We start from the raw sequence: 21,111 nt of genomic DNA on the forward strand, positions 1-21,111 counted from the left end.
GAGATGCAATCGAGAACCTCACTCTAATAAGAACGTAGAATATTTTTAGACTGGAGTCTTTGAAATCATTAACTACATCTAATTATCACTTCAACTTTACTTCCTCTCAATGGGAGAGCAGCTAAGGTGCCAACTCGGAACCCGCCCAAAATATACCCATTACTCAATGCAGACGGATGACACAGCTCACATTTTTTTCTCCTGATTTACACATACTTACTGTTGTTATGATTTCATGAGCTAAAATACATATACAGTGGTGTGAAAAAGTGTTTGCCCCCTTCCTCATTTCCTGTTCCTTTGCATGTTTGTCACACTTAAGTGTTTCGGAACATCAAACCAATTTAAACAATAGTCAAGGACAACACAAGTAAACACAAAATGCAATTTGTAAATGAAGGTGTTTATTATTAAAGGTGAAAAAAAATCCAAACCATCATGGCCCTGTGTGAAAAAGTGATTGCCCCCTAAACCTAATAACTGGTTGGGCCACCCTTAGCAGCAACAACTGCAACCAAGCGTTTGCGATAACGTGCAATGAGGCTTTTACAGCGTCCTGGAGGAATTTTGGCCCACTCATCTTTGCAGAATTGTCCTAATTCAGTTACATTAGAGGGTTTTCGAGCATGAACGGCCTTTTTAAGGTCATACCACAACATCTCAATAGGATTCAGGTCAGGACTTTGGCTAGGCCACTCCAAAGTCTTCATTTTGTTTTTCTTCAGCCATTCGGTGGTGGACTTGCTGGTGTGTTTAGGATCATTGTCCTGCTGCAGAACCCAAGTTCGTTTCAGCTTGAGTACACGAACAGATGGTCGGACATTCTCCTTCAGGATCTCTTGGTAGACAGCAGAATTCATAGTTCCTTTTATCACGGCAAGTCTTCCAGGTCCTGAAGCAGCAAAACAGCCCCAGACCATCACACTACCACCACCATATTTTACTGTTGGTATAATGTTCTTTTTATGAAATGCAGTGTTCCTTCTACGCCAGATATACTTGGACACACACCTTCCAAAGAGTTCCACTTTTGTCTCATCGGTCCACAGAATGTTGTCCCAAAAGTCTTGGGGATCATCAAGATGTGTTGTGGAGAAATTGAGACGAGCTTTGATGTTCTTTTTGCTCAGCAGTGGTTTTCTCCTTGGAACTCTGCCATGCAGGCCATTTTTGCCCAGTCTTTTCCTGATGGTGGAGGCATGAACGCTGACCTTAACTGAGGCAAGTGAGGCCTGCAGTTCCTTGGACGTTGTTGTGGGGTCTTTTGTGACCTCTTGGATGAGTCGTCGCTGCGCTCTTGGGGTAATTTTGGGCGGCCGGCCACTCCTGGGAAGGTTCACCACTGTTCCATGTCTTTGCCATTTGTGGATAATGGCTCTCACTGTGGTTCGCTGGATTCCCAAAGCTTTGGAAATGGCTTTATAACCCTTTCCAGACTGATAGATCTCAATTACTTTCTTTCTCAATTGTTCCTGAATTTCTTTGGGTCTCGGCATGATGTGTAGCTTTTAAGGATCTTCTGGTGGACCTTACTGTGTCAAGCAGCTCCTATTTAAGTGATGCCTTGATTGTGAACAGGTGTGGCAATAATCAGGCCTGGGTGTGGCTAGAGAAATTGAACTCAGGTGTGGACAACCACAGTTATAGTATGTTTTAACAAGGGGGGCAATCACTTTTTCACACAGGGCCATGATGGTTTGGATTTTTTTTCACCTTTAATAATAAACACCTTCATTTACAAATTGCATTTTGTGTTTACTTGTGTTGTCCTTGACTATTGTTTAAATTGGTTTGATGTTCCGAAACACTTAAGTGTGACAAACATGCAAAGGAACAGGAAATGAGGAAGGGGGCAAACACTTTTTCACACCACTGTATATGATATAAAACGTCTACACACCCCTGTTAAAATGTCAGGTTTCTTTGATGCTGAAGTGGGAGCTACGTAAAGTGACTCAAAGTACCAGATCAAACTTGGTAATAAGTGCCCTGGCCTCGGGTTATGCTATAGGCGCTACAGTTTGATCAAACGTTACTGAGATGTTTTCCGGAGCAAAATTCCTGAATAGTTTATACCACAGAGAAGTTTATTCCAAGAAGAGAAGATTGTTCTGTACTAGGCAGCAGCCCAATTCAACTGGATTTAACTTTATAATTGTTTTTTGTAATACAGTCATAAGGATCTGACACTTGGTTACCTTTGAGAGTGCATGGATCTTTCTGTATCAATATATTATTTGTATCCTAAGAAATTTGTTAAACTTTTGAATAAAAATGTATTACAAACAAAAAAAAAAAAAAATGACAGGTTTCTGTGATGTAAAAATGGGACAAAGATAACTCATTTCAGAACCTTTTCCACCTTTAATGTGACCTATAAACTGTACAACTCAATTGAAAAACAAACTGAAATCTTTTAGGAAGAGGAAAGTAAAAATAAAAAAATAAAATAATGTGGTTGCATAAGTGTGTACACCCTCTTATAACTGATAATACAAATAATATGTTCAAAATTAAGCCATCACATTCAAACTGTTGGTAAAATAGGATCATTACACACCTGCTGTTTTTTAAAGTGCCTCTGATTAATTCCAAATAAAGTACAGCTGTTCTAGTAGGTCTTTCCTAACATTTTCTTGGTGGCATCCTACAGCAAAAGCCATGGTCCGCAGAAAGCTTCCAAAGCATCAGAGGGATCTCATTGTTAAAAGTCAGAAAAAGGGTACAAAAGAATTTCCAAGGCATTAGATATACCATGGAACACAGTGAAGACAGTCATCCTCAAGTGGAGAAAATATGGCACAACAGGGACATTACCAAGAACTGGACGTCTCTCTAAAATTGATGAAAAGACGGGAAGAAACTGGTCAGGGAGGCTGCCAAGAGGCCTACAGCAGCATTAAAGGAGCTGCAGGAATATCTGGCATTTACTGGCTGTGTGGTACATGTGACAGCAATCTCCTGTATTCCTCCTATGTCTGGACTATGGGGTAGAGTGGTAAGTCAGAAGTCAATATTGACACAAAACCGTAAAAACAGCCCAAAGCATACCATCCAAATCAAAGGAATGGCTTTGCCAGAGGAAAATTAAAATTTTGTAATGGCCCAGCCAGAGCCCAGACCTGAATCTGATTGAAAATCTGTGGAGTGATCTGAAGAGGGCCGTGCACAGGAGATGACCTCACAATCTGACAGATTTGGAGTGTTTTTATTAGTATTAGTTTAAGTGTGTGCACACTTGTACAACCATATTATTTTCGTTTTTTTATTTTTACTTGTCTGTTTGATGTTCAGTTGTTCAACTCAGCTGTACAGTTTATAGGTCACATTAAAGGTGGAAAAAGTTCTGAAATGATTTATCTTTGTCTCATTTTTTTACATCACAGAAACCTGACATTTTAACAGGGGTGTGTAGAAGTTTTATATCCACTGAGTGTGTGTGTGTGTGTGTGTGTGTGTATATATATATATATATATATATATATATATATATATATAAGCAAAAGTCCAGAGGATCGCTGCACTTAAAATGTCTTTATTGAACCAAAGTTCAAACAAACATTACATGATGTGTAGGTTCATTACATTTCGGGGCTCACAAATTAACGCCCTTCTTTAGATCAAACACACATCTAAATTCAAAGTTACACACTTGGCTTAAATGCCATAATTTTACACGTTTGGAATCAATTATGTGATTAATAATCGATTGAATACAAATTAAATCCTTTTCTTATACATCCTTATATAACAGGTGGGGAAATGGTTAGCAAAGAGTAGAACCCTCCCATATTTCAAGAGAAGCCTTCAACTGGATTAATCTGATTAATCCCCCCTCCACCAAATGATTTGGAGGGGTGGCCCAATACTTTTGGCAATATAATGTTCATGGGCGAGTTTGTGATGGAGGAACTTGACTGGCATGCACAGTGTCCTGACCTCAACCTCATAGAACATCTCTGGGATGAATTTGAGTGGATTCTTGTTCAGAATCAGTGCCTGACCTCACAAATGCGCTTCTGGAAGAATGGTCAAACATTCCCATAGACACACTCCTAAACTTTGTGGACAGCCTTCCCAGAATATTGAACCCTGCGGACTAAGACTGGGGTGCCATTAAAGTTCATGTGCATGTAAAGGAAGGTGTACCAATACTTTTAGCAACCCACAGGTTGCTGTGGGTTGCTGCACTCAAGATATCACACTCAAACTCAAAGCTGAATAGGGCTGATAGTGTTTGAAAAAAGCGGTTTTATACTTGGAAAAAAAAAAGAAAAAGAAAAAAAAAAGAACGATTGCTCCTCGCCCCACCCCTTTCTTCTGCTACTATATTGTGTGGCTGTAAAGTCACTGTGCATAAGTACTGGAATCAACTCTGTTGTAGCAAGCTATGTTGCACAGTATGTGTTTGTTTAAAATTATGCAGCTAAATACCTTATTTCAGAGAGCCGCTGTGTGGTCACATGACCTCCTTCCGCTCTCCTCTTTTCCTCCCAGCTGACGTCAGAGGGGAATCTCAGCCCCTTCTGATGTAGTCCTCAGATCGGGGAAGGAGGGTGGTGGGAGGTCACGTGACCACACAGCGGCGCTCTGAAATAAGGTATTTAGCTGCATAATTTTAAACAAACATACACTGTGCAACATAGTTTGCTATAGCAGAGGGGATCACAGTAATTATGCACAGTTACTTTGGAACCACTGTAAAGGATATCTACACATACACCACATGGCCAAAGTGTGGATGCCTAACACATATATGAGCTTGTTGAACATCTCTTTCCCAAAATATGAGCATTGATCTGATGATAATTCCCTCTTCCTCACCTCTCTTGAGGCTATAACACCTTCCACTGTTCTGGAAAGGTTTTCCACAAGGGTTTGGAGTGTGTCTATGAAAAAAATACTTATTCAGCCATTTATGAGGTTAGGTACTGATGTTGGACAGGAGGACTTGGCATGCAGTTGGCGTTTCCACTCATCCTAAAGGTAGGTATTCAGTTGGTTTGATGTCCAAGCTCTGTGCCAGTTACTCAAGTTTTCTCCTTTTTGGAGCTGGCTTTGCACATATGGGCACATTCATTTTGAAACAGAAAATTAACCTTCAACAAGCCATAACCATAAGGTTGGAAACACGTGCTAATTGGAGCTTGCATAACTATGTTCTTGATTTTATGCACCTGGTTTTGCAATAAGATGTCCACCAAGCTCATATACATTATATTAGGGTCATGCAATAAACTTTTTTTCTGAATGAAACAACAAGATGGCATCTGCAGCAGTTTCTAACTGGCTAACCTGCAGTGTCTTCAGCCCTTAGCAGCTAGAATGTGTCTACATTCACCTCCCCCTGCTCACTTCAGGATGAGGTTTAGAAACAAAGGTAGAGTCAGGGACATGCTAGTTTGTAGTGGTAAACAGCCTTTCATAGGCTTTTTACCCCAGAGAACCCCCTAAAAATATTCTCAGGCCTCAGGAAACCCCTGATAAAACCATTTATTTTGGGGACAGTGGAAAAAATGCCCCTTACATTAGCATTACATAGGAAGAATGAAACAGCCATTAGCCATAGTTCAAAGAACCTCTAGCAGTCTCTGAAGGAACTCTAGGGTTCCAGAGAACCATGGCTGAGAATGGGTGGTGGAAAATGTATAGAACATCAAAGAACTCACATATCTATAGCTCAAGTGCTTTCTTAAGGTGTGTTGGGGTGAGAACAGATACTCTTACCCAAAAGCTTTGAAAATGCAACACAACGTAGGCCTTTTGTGCCATATGCCCCAGGCAAGAAAAAAATTGCATTTAGGACCCACTCAGACTGAAAAACCACCTTCTACGCATCATACTGGGAGTCATCATATGAAGTCAGCTGACACTTTTGCAAAATCATCATAAATTATGCCAGCTAGATATCTGCAAAAGGTCAGGTCAGTTTAGAGCACAGCCCTCCTTGTTTCTCAGAGAGGGAGTTTTGCACAACATCATTTTACAAGAGACCACATCCATAACCTAGAGGACCTGTGAAAAAGATTTCCATATCTGGCTACAAGTGGTCTTTCTTCAATTTAGTACAGTGTTTCACTCAAGTGTCTTTTAAATTTTATTTTTTTAATGTCGTAAAAATTATTTTTGTGTAGTATACTATACTGTTTGTCATACACAGGAGTACTATATGCTTTGTCTCTCTTCCAGTTGTTCAGTTCATCAGAGTTTGGCAGACGGTGGCTGCTTCTGAGCGAGTCTGTGGCACCAAATCGATTTTACTGGTGAGATTGCTTCTACATTATTTATAACAAAAAAGTAGAAATCCCCTGGGGGTGGATTTTTAAGGCACATACAAACTAAAATGATATACAAATTATTTTATTACATAAAACAGACAAAAAGCAGTTTAGTATACAGTATACATCTAAAAAGTACACCAACCGGTATATATACAACCAGTATTAATACTACATTCGGTTACGTTGTATCATTCATTTGGAAAGAATCACCCTACGTGTTTCGGAGCTTGACAAAGCATATCCTTCTTCAGGGGTGTAAATACAACGTTTTTGTAGAATCTGATAAATAGTAGGGAACAAGGTGTCACAGTTAGGTAATAACTAGGCAGTGAATGGGACAAGAATGCAACAAGTGATTATAAGACGTGGTTCATGGATACTTACAATACTAGGTATGATAGTAACCCACAGGTACCATTTGATAAAAACAAGTAGTTATACAGGACCGTGCAGATATGTATGACTCCGCCAGTGTTCGAGGCACATCCCATAGTTTGTCTGTGCTCCAGCAAGTATTATAGAAGTCATGCAGGTATGATATGGAGGAAATTCTGCAGTCCCAAAGAGGGGGAGAAGTTCATGTGGACTGAAGCTTTAATAGTCCTTTACCCAAAACTACTCCTGAGAAAAAAAAAAAAACACATAAATGAAAATAAAAATTATACTCCAGAAGGTGAGCGGTGCGAGCAGGGAAACACTGGGGCTGACAATTAAAGTGCTGGGTAGAAAATGGTGCAGCAATTAAAAAGTGTAAATAGAATAATAAAAAGTATAAGATGTAGCTGGATAGTTCATAGGAAAAGGTAACAGCCCGCAATGCAGTACCAAAAAGTCCGACACCAAAAGTGCACCAAAAGGACACATATGTGTAATATATATACTGGAATAACCTGCTCACTATACAGTGAAATAAGGGGAATTCAAGTATTTAGTCTCAATATTGCAGGTATAAAGGTATTCCATCATTAGTAATACAGGTGTCCCATTAGTAGTATAGATGAAAGGGAAGAGTCATAAACTATCATAGTGTAAATACAAAAGAGCAGCACTTTGGTTACTTACTTTGAAGTACATGATTGTTAGAGAGGATAGACAGCCCGTCCAGCTGGCATCCTGCAAGTAAAGTCTACATTATTTATGGTAACAAAATCTTGCCACCGCCCTCATCTATAGCTGGCATTCTCAGTAAGCGGCATTGGAAGGCTAAAGCAGGTAACAGCAAAGTCCTGGAAATGCCTGGGCATTCGCCAGACTTTGTTGTTACATTATTTCTGGTCCTATACCTTAAAGCGGTAGTAAACCCGCACATTTTTTATTTATTTTTTTAAACCTGCAAAGCAAAAGGCATAATGAGCTAGTATGCACCGCATACTAGCTCATTATGAAATACTTACCTTAGAACGAGGCCCCGACATCTGGCCCGATCCACGCAGAGGGAGCTGACATGCTCCCTCGGCGTCTCTTCCGGGTATCGCGGCTCCGGCGCTGTGAGTGGCCGGAGCCGCGATATCGTCACTCCCGCGCATGCGCGCGGGAGATTTCAGTCCGGCCGGACGAGCGCTGCCGGATTTTCACGGCGAGAACCCCCTTGTGCGCATGCGCCGCTGCAGTCAGCGGCGCATACCGAGGGGAATATCTCCTAAACCGTACAGGTTTAGGAGATATTTTTTTTACCTACAGGTAAGCCTTATTATAGGCTTTCCTGTAGGTAAAAGTTAAAAAATTGACCATACAACCACTTTAAGCCGGCCTCTAACTTTCCGTTCAATGTTGTGCAGTTGTACCAGTTCCTTTCCTACACATAGATTGTTTACTTTAATTTCACTGCACACTGTAAGCTTCTTCACAGAAAGTCTAACAGTGCCAACGTCAATTCTTGGCTGGAGTGCTAGCGACAGAATGTGTGAAGACAGGGACCTTCATTGTCTTTCTGGACACTGGGGTACCAGCCTGATAGTACCATGACAGGGGTACATCAAATGGGGGGGGGGCATTCCTTTGAGAAATTTGTGGCATCTTTGGGCAGTTTCCTATTGGTGACAATAGTGGACCAAGCTTGGCGATGTGTGTTGAGAGAACTTGTAGTCTCCATCAGAAGTCCATGTGATAGGATGACAATAAAAAGGCACCACTGGGAGAAAGTTACAGAGCACTGTCACCTCAAAAACAGGAAGTTCCTTTATAATCCATGTAAGGGTCTACAAGGATTATTTTAATTATTGCTTCAGATAAAGAAAAAAAAAAAAGACTTGTGAAATCATATTTGCATGCTAAAGCTTATAGTTGATTTTACCGAGCTGAGTTTAGTCTTGAGACTTGATAGGCAACGTATTCCCCAAAGTAGTAGAATATTAAAAATAATAAAACATGTAGGCTTTAATAACCAAAAAAAAAGGTATAATTTAAAGTTTTCATTGTTTTTTTTTCCTTTAGAGAAATAAAATCTAGTAAAAGTAGAGAAAACCTAAAACCTACTTTGGTGTTTTCAAAAATGCAATATAATTTAATCATCTCTAATTAACCAAAATTTGTATCTCTTGGATCCCTTTGTTTCATGTGACCTCAAAGTATTACTGTGTACCAGTCACAATTTTTTTTTTTTAATTTTCATTCAATATAAAATCTGAAAGCTTTGAAGTTGTAGGTAATTGTTTACAAGATTTTAAGGATCAATAGAAAAGAGGTCTAGGTACCCTCTAATTAAAAACAAGGTTGTTCGCAAATATAAATGGTGTGTAGTAAGGAATGGCAAAGCACATATTGTGTTGACTGTACATAAAGGCCGCTAAAGAATTCAAAGCAGCTCGAAAGAGATGGTGCATTTTGAACTCTATTGCAGTCAGAAATCACTTCAAATGACGAGAGTTTCAAGAATGGAACAAAAGGTTTCTCCCACGCGCTTTGAGCGTGAGATTGTAATCATGGAAGTATTTCTGGGAGGAATGAAACAGAACATGAACAGAGCTGTAAAGAGATGTAAATGATCTTGTGAAAGTGGGTGACACCAAATAATTTTTAATTGGGCTATTCCTTGGATAGCAAGAGAGAGAAACTGTAACCTACTGATCCCTCAGAGGCCATGAAGGACAGGAGATGTATGTGATCTGCTTTGCTCGTACAACCATATTGATCTTAGCATATTACAGGGAAGGCTTGTATTAAATATAGTTATTGCAAAGTTACAGCCACATTTATGGCCTCATTTTTTAGCTCTTTGACATTTGTCCAAATGCTTCTTATTTCTGAACCACCACTGCTTCTTTGTTAGGCCAACACTTTCAGCTTAAAGTGGTGTTGCCACCAAAAAAAAAAAAATAGTTTAAAATTCTTAAAAAAAAAAAAATCATTGGAAAAAAAAAATTTTTTTACTCACCTCTAAATGCCTGTTGCTAGGGGGTCCCTCGTAGTCTGCCTTCTTCGTTGCCTGGGCTGGCAACATCACTTCCCCTTGCGCCGCACAGTCATCTGGGACCTGTCACGTGTCCCAGATGACTGCGGCGTATCACGGCGCCCTGCGCTGCTCGCGCATGCGCAGTGGGTGCCTGGCTGTGAAGCCACAGCCAGGTGCCCACAGTAAGAATGATGGCGCCGCGAGCGGAGCAGGGAATGATGGGGGCTTTGTTCCCCCACATCGCTGGACCCTGGGACAGGTAAGTGTCTGATTATTAAAAGTCAGCAGCTGCAGTATTTGTAGCTGCTGACTTTTTTTTTTTTTTTTTTTAGTGGGCACCCCCACTTAAGTAGTTTAGAAGGGATAAGAGTGCCACAAATTTAACCACTTGACCCCCGGAAAGTTTTGCCCCCTTAATGAACAGGGCATTTTTTTGCTATTCAGCACTGTGCAACTTTAATTGGCAATTGCTCAGTCATACAACATTGTGCCCAAATTAAATATATATAATTTTTTCACACAAATAGAGATTTCTTTTGGTGGTATTTAATCACCACTGTTTTTTTCTTTTTTCTTTTTTTTTGCTATATAAATGAAAAAATATAGAACATTTTTAAATAAAAACACAGTTTTTCTTAGTTTCTGTTATAAGCTTTTGCAGTCAAATTTAACCACTTCAATACAGGGCACATTTGCACCTTCCTGCCCAGGCCAATTTTCAGCTTTCAGTACTGTCACTTTTTAACCCCCCTAGCGGTGTTCCCAAGTCTGCCTCGGGGTGGAAGTTTTACACCAAACGCGGGTAACCCTGAGCCAGACTTGGGACCGCATCGCTGAATCCAGGAGGAGGTTTACTTACCTTGTCCCCTGGATCCAGCGATGTCCCCTTGCTGTACGAGCGGCTCGTCCTCCGCTCGATTCATCATGGAGCCGATCTCCGTTCCCTGTGAGCGTTGCGACGCACGGGGACGGAGATCGGCGCCAAATTCAAAAAGTGAAACACACAGTATACATACAGTATAATGTAATCTTACAGATTACATTGCTGTATGTAATTATTTCACATCCCCTTTGTCCCTAGTGGTCTGTCCTGTGTCCTGCATGCAGTTTTATATTATAAAAACTGTTCTTTATGCCTGGAAACTGGAGATTGTCCATAGCAACCAAAACTGTCACTGAAAATGATTTTAGACCAGCTAGAAAACAGCGATAATAAATTGGAATCACTCGCAGAATTGAACTATACCGATTTGTAGGGAAATCCGTCATCAAATACTCAAAAGTAATGACAGTGACAATTCTGCAACTGAGCAGATTTCAGTGTTTTTGATTTGATTACATTATTGAATAATTTTTATTATTGTTATATTATTATTTGGTATAATTATTTATAGTTATTTATTATATTATAATTTATGATTTCATTTTTCAAACTTTATCATACCCGGGATGTCTGCTAGACTCTGGTTTGGACAGATTTAAGTGAGTTATTCCTAAGAATTACAGGACTACAATACAAAACGGCAAATTTTCATGCAAAATAATCGTACCGCCAGGGAGGTTAAATTGGGCGGTTATGCTACACTGTACCCAAACAAAATTTTTGACATTTTGTTTCCACAAATAGAGCTTTCTTTTGGTGATATTTGATCACCTCTGCGATTTTTTTTTTGCTAAACGAAATAAAAAAGACAGACATTTTTGAAAAAAAAAGTTTTCCTTTGTTTTTGTTATAAAATTTTGTAAATAAGTACGTTTTCTCCTTCACTGATGGGCACTGATAAGCTGCACTGATGGGCATTGATAAGGCGGCACCAATGAGGTGGCACCAATGAGAGCACTGATGGGCACTGATGATGGGCACTGATAGACAACACTGATAGGTGGCACTGATATGTGGCACTAATGGACATTGATAGGCGGCACTGATGGGCACTCATAGGTGGCACTGGTGGGCACTGATAGGCGACCCTCATGGGCACAGAAATGCTGCACTGATGGATACTAATGGGTAGCATCTGTCAGACGTGAGTGAGGAAAAGCCGGTCCCTTCCTGTTTATATCATGATAAGCCGTGATTGGACATGGCTTATCACGTGGTAAAGAGTCTTTGTCAGACTCTTTACCTAGATCGGAGTTGCTGTATGTCAGACTGACATACTGCAACAACGATTGCCGTGATGCGTGCCCCTGGGGGTGCACAGCGACTTTATATCCTTGCGACGTCATGTGACATCCAGTCAGGATATTGCAACCACTTTGCCAACGTCATTTTGTATATGGCAGAAGGCAAGTGGTTAAGCCAACATATAGTCTGCTATATTTCTTTGATAAAAAAAATAACCCAAATCAGTGTATATTATTTAGTCTACAAACTATGGTATATCCATTTGCAAATGCTGACAGTACTGACAGCCAGTCTCATTGCTTGAGGCCCTAAAATGCCAGGACAGTACAAATATCCCCAAATGACCCCTTTTTTAGAAAGAAGGCAGTCATTTTTTTTGTCACAGTATTTTGGAAAAGGAAAGTGATTGTAAACGATCACCTTGTAAAACATCCTATTCAGTTTAAAATAGAAATGAAAGGCAAAAAATGTTTGTATAGCAGGGCTTGACAAATTTGCTTGGAATAAAAAAGTTAGGACCCAGGTCCGTAACGGCGATCTGGACCTGTCCCTGGCCTGACATGGAGACGAATGAGGGGAAGATAGCCCCCCCCCCCCCCCCCCCACCACCTGTCTCCAAGTCATTGCCCATAGCTCTTAGAGGGACATTTTATTTATTTATTTATTTATTTATATATTTTTTTTCAAATGACAATTTTTTTTTTAAATTGCATTTTAGTGTAAATATGAGATCTGAGGTCTCTCTGACCCCAGATCTCATATTTAAGAGGTCCTGTCATGTTTTTTTCTATTACAAGGGATTTTTACATTCCTTGTAATAGGAATAAAAGTGACACTTTTTTTTTTTTTAAAGAACAGTGAAAAAAATCAAAATCAAAGATAAAATAAGAAAAAAAATTATAATTTTAAATGCGCCCCGTCCCGCCCGCATATTAAAGCATTGTTCAAACCACACATGTGAGGTATCGCCGTGATCGGTAGAGCGAGAGCAATAATTCTAGCCCTAGACCTCCTCTAACTCAAAACGTGTAACCTGTAGAATTTTTTAAATGTCGCCTATGGAGATTTTAAAGGGTAAAAGCTTGAGTCAAAAAAAAAAAATTAATTACATTTTTTTAAACTTTTTTTTTTTTTTTTTTGTTTACATACTGTCATCAGAATAGTTTAGTGTCAGCATAGGATTAGGGATTTTTTTTCCTCTTATTTTTTTTTCCTATTTATTTATTTATTTATTTATTTGCATGATGTCCAATTGATAATCCACACCATATTTAACAAGGCTGGGCATTATCTTTGTGGGAAACCACATTTGCCTTCAGTAAATAACCCCCATAGAAAGTCAACATATGGCTAAACATATGAGCAAATGCAACCATGCAAAACTGCAATGTCTATCTTGGATAGAGATAGTCTGTAATTGTTTATGAGAGGAGGGACTAGTGGCAGGTCCTGACTCTGGTAATACAGGCAGTTACACGTTATGATAACTAGCATATTCTCGCACAGATGGCGTGTTCTTCCTCTGTAGTTACTCTTGTAAAATGGTGAATCTTTAGAGACTGCACACTGGAAACCCTCTATATTTTATAGTAGAAGCTGAAATATACAATTTTCCAAAGTTAGTAAAAATTCTCAAGTGGTTATGTTTATTTGTCACAACACAAATTTACACATTTATGGAAGTGTGGAGAACCATATAAAGTATCAATAACTGATCTATCTATCTATCTATCTATCTATCTATCTATCTATCTATCTATCTATCTATCTATCTATCTATTGTATCTATCTATCTATTGTATCTATTGTATCTATCTATCTATCTATCTATCTATCTATCTATCTATCTATCTATCTATCTATCTATCTATTGTATCTATCTATTGTATCTATCTATCTATCTATTGTATCTATCTATGGTATCTATCTATTGTATCTATCTATCTATCTATCTATCTATCTATCTATCTATCTATCTATCTATCTATCTATCTATCTATCTATCTATCTATCTATCTATCTATCTATCTATCTATATGTACATCTATTGTATCTATTTATCTATCTACAGAATCTATATATTCAATAATTATAAAAAAATACCGGTTGATCTTGCCAAAAATGTTGTGCTGTCCTGTGCACTCTGTAGGATTGTCTCAAGTAGTCTTATTTTCTTGCTCAGTTTACCTCTGTGGACAACATAATTAGCCTTGCTTGTTGTGCAGATAGGATGGAAGGGGTGTTAAATATAAGAATTCACTGCGCTCAAAGATAGTATAAATGAACCACTTCAGCCCAGGAAGGTTTACCCCCCCTTCATGGCCAGGCCATTTTTTGTGATACAACACTGCTTTACTTGTGTAACTGACACTTGTGCTGTTGTACAAAGCTGTACCCAAATAAAATTGATGTCCTTTTTTTCCACAAATAGAGCATTCTTTTGGTGGTATTTGATCACCTCTGCGGTTCTTATTTTTTGTGTTATATACAAAAAAAGACAGACAATTAAAAAAATATATATATATATATATATATATATATTTTTTACTTTCTGCTATAAAACATACCCAATAAAAACTGTACAATTTAGGCCAATATGTATTCTGCTACATATTTTTGTAAAAAGAAATGCCAATTAGCATATATTGATTGGTTTGTGCAAAAGTTATAGCATCTACAAACTATGGGATATATTTATGGAACTTTTTTTCTTTTTACTAGTAATACCGGTAGTGGTGATCAGTGATTTTTAGCGGGACTGCGAAATTGCGGCAGAAAAATTGGACATCTAAATGACACTTTTGACACTTTTGGGGACCAGTGACACTAATACAGTGATCAGTGCTAAAAAAATGCACTGTCACTGTACTAATGACACTGGCAGGAAAGGGGTTAACATCAGGGGAGCGCAAAGGGTTAAACATGCTCCTAATGGGTTCTTTCTAACTATGGTGTTGGGGTGCTTTGGCTAGGGAAAGACAGAGATTTTGTGTTTATGCTTAGCAGCTTAGCAGAAACACAGGATCTCTATCTTTTCCTCTCACAGAACGGCGGTCTGCCTTGTTTATATAGGCAGACTGCCATTCTGCCTCTCTGCCGAACGATCAGTGGGTCTCGGCGGACATCACAGTTTGAGTGTGTTGCCGGCGGGGTGCGTGCCACAGACCCAGTGCACAAAATCATGTAGAGGTACCTGATTTCATGCGGGAGGGCCGCCCTGCTCCAGTATATCTGTGTGGGGCAGTACATACAAGGTTAATACAAACACACATCTAATGCTGCTACTTCATAGACAAAAATATACTTAAAGCATACCACAACCTTTTAAAAAAACACAAAAAAAAAAAAAAACCCTGCAAGACAATGGCATAATGTGCTAGTATGCATCACATACTAACACATTATGAAATACTTACCTTCGAATGAAGCCCTCCAGCAGTGCATTGACACTGCTGACAGGGCTTCTGTCTTTACCCGGTCTTCCTTCTGGGTTTGCATGCTCCAGCTTTCTGATTGCCCGAGCCACAATTACATCACTCCCACACATACTTGTGCCGCCCCTTCAGAGCGCTTGCGTCGTTAACATCACCGGCTGCATGCATTGTGAATATCTCCTGAACAGTGCAAGTTTAGGAAATATTCACCGTACCGACTGGTAAACATTATTATAGGCTTACCTGAAGGTACAAGTAAAAAAAAAAGACTTTACTACCACTTTAAAAAAGGTGAAATATCATCAGTGATACTCTAATAATAATCCACAGTAGCGCAAATAATAAAACACAAACACAAAATCAAAATGTATTATTATATACTAATAAATCAGTGCTGTAACAAATGTGCTAAAAATAGGGCTTTGTTTCTTTTCCTTTAATATAACACACCAAATGTCCACCACCAAAGAGAAAGTGCAGGTCCCTCTCCCTTTAGAATACCACTCACTGGACCTCATTGCCACTAAGTCTCATGACTGGCAATAGTGCTTATATGATGATAAAAACTCCATCTCGGAAATTCAAAACTTTGGAAATTCAGATGACACCAAGCTATGCAGTGAAATAACGTCCTTACAGGATGTCTCCAATTTACAAGCCGAACTCAATGCTCTGTCTAATTGGGCAAATATGTGGCAGATGAGGTTTAATGTTGATAAATGTAAAGTTATGCACTTGGGGGCTGAGAGTATGCATACATCCTACATACTAGGGGGAGTACAACTGGGGGAATCCATAGTGGAGAAGGATCTGGGTGTTTTGGTAGATCATAAGCTTAATAATAGCATGCAATGCCAAGCTGCGACTTCCAAAGCGAGCAAAGTCCTTTCTTGTATTAAGAGAGGTATGGACTCCACAGAGAGAGAGAGAGAGAGATACTATTTTGCTCCTGTACAAATCATTAATAGGACCTCATCTGGAATATTTGGGCACCACTTCAGCAGCACGTAGACATTTTGTCCACGTCTGTATGGGAAGTGGAAGATCTAGGAACATTTCTGGAAGTGCCCGTGTCAACAGATGATGTTTGTAAACTAGACCCATCACCTCGATTATCATCTGTAGTGTTATGAGTACCCTCATCATCCAAAGATGGAGGAGTTTTTTTTTTTCTATTACTAGAATGTGAACAACCTTTTGAGGAATTACCATGTGAAGTACCAACACCTATAACTGAAGTGCACTGGGATTGTAGGACCTTGTTGAAATTTATTGGTGTTCTGTGAAGATCTGAAAGAAGTAGAGGTGGCTAATAATATGAGAGCTGGAGTAGTGAGTTGGAGATGTTTTGAATTTCCGAGGTGGAGTTTTCATCATCATATAAGCGCTATTGCCAGTCATGGCACTATGTAATTTGTTTGCTCCCACTGGCCACTCCAGCCCCCCTAAAGTCTGAAGGACAGCAAACGGTCCGGCCAGCCCAGATGAAGGACACCACCAACCTATCCAGCCTCCTAAAGAACGACCACGGAATAACTAGGGGAGTATTCTGAAAAAAATAAAGAAATGTAGGCAAGAACACCATCTTAAGTACAGTAAGTTCACCCGACCCACCAGTGTCAATGGGAGTGTCCTCCAGGCCTCGCACTTATTTGCGAAGGGTCATTACATTATTCTCCAAGTATGCACCAATAGTGGTACTTAAATAAATGCTTTTAACTGGATTATTCTATGGTACGTTTTCGATTTTATACATAAAATATATAACCTGGCGGATTGTGTCGGAGGTCTGAATGAGGACATGTATCCCAAATGACAGGCAGAGATTCCTGAAGCACCTTCCATACCAAAAATGAGGCTATTGTGTTCCTTTATGTTCTACAAAGCCTATTTTTACCACTTTAATCAGGGTCAATAATATTATCTAGTAAGCCCCCCACTTTACAGCACGAGGTGGAGTGACCATTTTATACATATGATATATAACCTGGTGGATTGTGTCAGAGGCCTGACTGAGGACGTGTATCCCTGATTACAGGCAGAGATGCCTAAAGCCCCTTCCATACCAACAATGAGATGTTCCTTTATGTTCACTAAAGCCTATTTTGACCACCTTATCTGGTAAGCCCCCCACTTTAGAGCACAAGGTGGAATAACCTTTCCTAGATGGCTGTTTCAGGGTGTCCTCGCACTTTCTTCTTGGTTGATATTCCCACTTATATATAGATTGTTGGGTATTGGCTGGTTGTAAATATTGTTTCTTTATCATCCAAAGGACGGTTTCTGGGCTTAACCTCTTCTAAAGTTTTTTTTTTGGGGACTATTGCTATTCACGGTATATGTGGAATATATACCGACGGACTTTCGGCGAAGTTCAGGTGGACTTTCCGACGGACTTTCCGAATGAACGAACTTGGCCACACACAAGAACACCAAAGTCTGATGGATTCAAACGTGATGACGTAAGACCAGACTAGAATATGGAAGTTCAAAGCCAGTAGCCAATAGCTGCCCTAGCGTCGGTTTTCATCCATCAGACTAGCATACAGACAAACTGATTTTTCTATCGCACTCGAGTCCGTCAGAAAGATTTGAAACATATTTTATTTCTAGGTCCGTCAGACTTTTGGGGAAAAAAAGTCAGCTGGAGCCCATACATGATCGTAATATCCGACAGATTCATTCCGTGGGACCTAGTCCGTCAAAAAGTCCGAATCATGTGTACGCAGCATAACTCTTTTGGATTGAGTAATTTGAACTCAAAGTTGAAGCTTTCGGAAATGTGTTTTAAATTGCAGTCGAAAGCTCCATGTTTCTTTTACAGAGCAAGCAGTTTTTTTCCTTTTCAAGTTGGAAAAGCAAAAGTTTAAAAACTTTTTTTTTTCCAAGTGCAGGAATGCTTTGAATTAAAAGCCGAAGAATTCCCCGAGCTGAGCTCACTTAGAAATGTTCTGTCAGCGCCTTGTATCTTTTGCGCGGAAAGGTTCGATTACCCTGAGGAGGTACATATACATTATGACAGAAAAAATGCTGCTTTAAACTGGAACCTTTGGTGGAATAATCTCATTCCGTGCTCAGGATGTATGACGGCCGCTCTGGCGCCGACGCAGATATTTTCAGGAGATAAATCCCTCAATACAAATACGAGCTATAATTGAATTACAAAGCCATTATCATGTGTGGAATGGAGAGATGTTATGGTGCTATTTTGACAAGATAATGCCTGCTAAAGGATTCCTGCTCATCCAGCCATACTGCTGTACGTCTTTTCCAAAACATGTTCTCATTCTGCTTATTTTTATGGGGCATTACCTCCATAGATAGTGTCAGCGACCAGCAAAATTATGGCCCACTCTATGTGCTATGGTTTCTCGCTCGTTACGTCTCCCTGTGTTTGTTTTTCCTTTTGAATCGAAAACTGCTATCTGTTTGAGCGAGTGCACATTTTGAGTTATTATCACAGTGTTTACCTTACAGCAATTTTTGATGTGACTTTCAAGTTTCCTGTCCTATATTTCCATTGCAGTGTACACATGAAGAAGCACACCATTATTTCTAAAAAGCTTAAAACAAACTTTATTGATCCAGTAGGGAAAAAAAAAAGAACACCCACCGCTAACATATTTCATTGCCTACTATGGCTTAATTGTTGAGGATCATATTAAAAAAAAAGTTGGTTTTAAAGCTGACGTATAGGTATGGCAATTTTTGCAACTTGAACAAATGTAAGTATTGTGGGAACTAGCATAAAAATGGTAGCGCTTTGAGGACTCTGCCATTCACTTTCTTCTTCTTTTTAAGGGCTTTTGTTACCCAATTTTATTAAAAAGAAAGTTCAGAAAAACACCATAATATGAGTTTGCCTGACAGGGGTATTCAGCAATTATTCTCCATCCAAAGAGCACACCTTCAGCCTCCTGGCCTTTACTCTGGTCCCACAGACCATTACACAATACCACTCAGTACCCTCAGCCTTAAACTTGACAGCCCTTTGCTGATCTTGTTCCCCTCTGTGCTCCTGGACAGAGACCTCCTCTGTCTGCCGGGTAGAACTCTCCTGAGTACTGGGCAATGACCTCCTGTCTGCCAGGGTGGAGACTAGGACCATAGTCGGGTCTCTACAAAAAGCCCTGAACACACCTGTGCAATCAGTGTGTTGACTGTTCACAAAACCTGGACCTAGGATTAGAAATTTCATCCCACCCGGATCTCTTTCGAAACAATGAGGAAACTGAATAAACAGTTTTCTCTGCATCACACACACAAAAAATTGTCATTCCTAAACCTCAGTTTTAAGCTTTTCAAAAGTAGTGCTGTGCAGCATCATGTGTTAACCTATTTGGAGGTGATGGATCCTGGAGATGTGTGCATCCGCCAAGATGATGGTTACAGTGGATGACCTAAGCGTTGCACCATAGTTCATGTGACTTCTGTATTTTCATTGTTATGTTGCAAAAACTAAATTGTAGACTTGCCTTTTGGTGGCTACGTAGTCAGTGACCATATCCAAAGTGCAAGAAGACAAATATATACATAAACCTAACCGATGTGAACCTAATGACACCCACCTCTAATGTTACTATGTAAACATGAAATAAACACCTAGGCAAAAATACAGTGTATGAAAAATAGAATCATCAACAAAACAATTGGCAGGATACTTATTAAAGTGATACCAAAGGATATTTTTTTTTCTTTTTACCTTAAAATGAAAAAACAAAAAGATGTTCTACTTACTTGTACTTTGCAATGATATTGCACAGACCATTGCCTTTCCTCCCCTTCTAGAGTTCGGCACCACCTTTCTCTGCTCTTTCTTCTTACTAGTATCCCCTCCCAAGCTGAGTGCAAAGAGAACACCTATGTGGATGCGCTTCCAAGCCAGGTTGTGTGTGTCCCTAGACATACATTGTGTCGATAAGCCATGCCCCTGTTCCCTCATTACAAAATTGTGACTGATAGCAGCAGGAGCAAATGGCTCCTGCTGCTGTCTGTGTCTCCTGTGAGACAAGGAAGTAAAGGAAGTTTTAAATAAAAAATTAAGGTAAAGACAATTTTGACATTGAAACCACTTTAAGCTAATTGATTGATTACATAAAGAATACATTTACTTTACATGCAATGAGGTAGATAAGTATACTTGCATAGATTTGGAGGGAGAATCTGCAGAAGATTGTACAAAATGTGTAATATTTTTTTTTTTAGATGTAGCCTTGCATTGTGAAAGAGGACAGTGCCAGCTAGATGACAGCTATTAACATTTATTAACCACATCTGTGCCATTCTCTAATGTTGTTCCTGAGGCCTAAATATTTAAGTTCCTCAGTGCCCTGTAAGGGGGTTCTCATTGGATAGTGGCATGGTACTTGGTTGAGTTTAGCTGAGAAAATCAGGAAACAGTAATAAAGCTAAACTAAATCAGAGAAAGGCACAGAAGCAGCTTTTCTGACTAATAAAAGTTAAACTGTGAATCTTGTGTTGTCTGCTGTTAAGCACAGGTACAGGTTTTAAAGCTCAAATCAACATTGGGCAATAAACCAAAAAGTACAGTACACTGTATCCTCTACAGTTTTTTGAAAACAATATAGAAGCTCTGGCTTCTATATTTATCCTATCCGTGGTGCTTTTCTTTGCAAACTCAATTGGTGATCAACCCAGAACTTCTAATTTCCCTGGTCAAATGGCACTCAGCATCATTCCACCCATTCCCTGCATTCCCAAGGTGTCAAGGCTTCATGCAATCTCTGTCCCCCACAAACTCAACAGATCATCCATCCAGAACTATTAATTTCCCTGGTTGTTTGACACCCAGTGTCGTTCAACCATCTTCCTTTTATGTCCATAGTGTCAAGGCTCTATCTGATCTCTAGCACTGTC

The 21,111-nt window shown here is 39.5% G+C and overlaps 1 protein-coding gene across 5 annotated transcripts in view; it reads left to right on the forward strand.

The window, feature by feature from the left end:
* Positions 1 to 21,111, forward strand: part of SORCS1 (sortilin related VPS10 domain containing receptor 1) — a 1,028,639-nt gene that overhangs the window by 598,586 nt on the left and 408,942 nt on the right. For all 5 annotated transcript variants that reach the window (XM_077455080.1, XM_077455083.1, XM_077455081.1 and 2 more), the window contains exon 5: positions 6,190 to 6,263. In XM_077455080.1, coding sequence (XP_077311206.1) covers positions 6,190 to 6,263 — 74 coding nt within the window. The remainder of the gene's footprint in view (positions 1 to 6,189; positions 6,264 to 21,111) is intronic.

Source organism: Lithobates pipiens, unplaced genomic scaffold, assembly GCF_037356315.1.
Source record: "Lithobates pipiens isolate NorthernLeopardFrog02 unplaced genomic scaffold, aLitPip1_a1.2 Scaffold_25, whole genome shotgun sequence".
Classification (NCBI taxonomy): domain Eukaryota; kingdom Metazoa; phylum Chordata; class Amphibia; order Anura; family Ranidae; genus Lithobates; species Lithobates pipiens.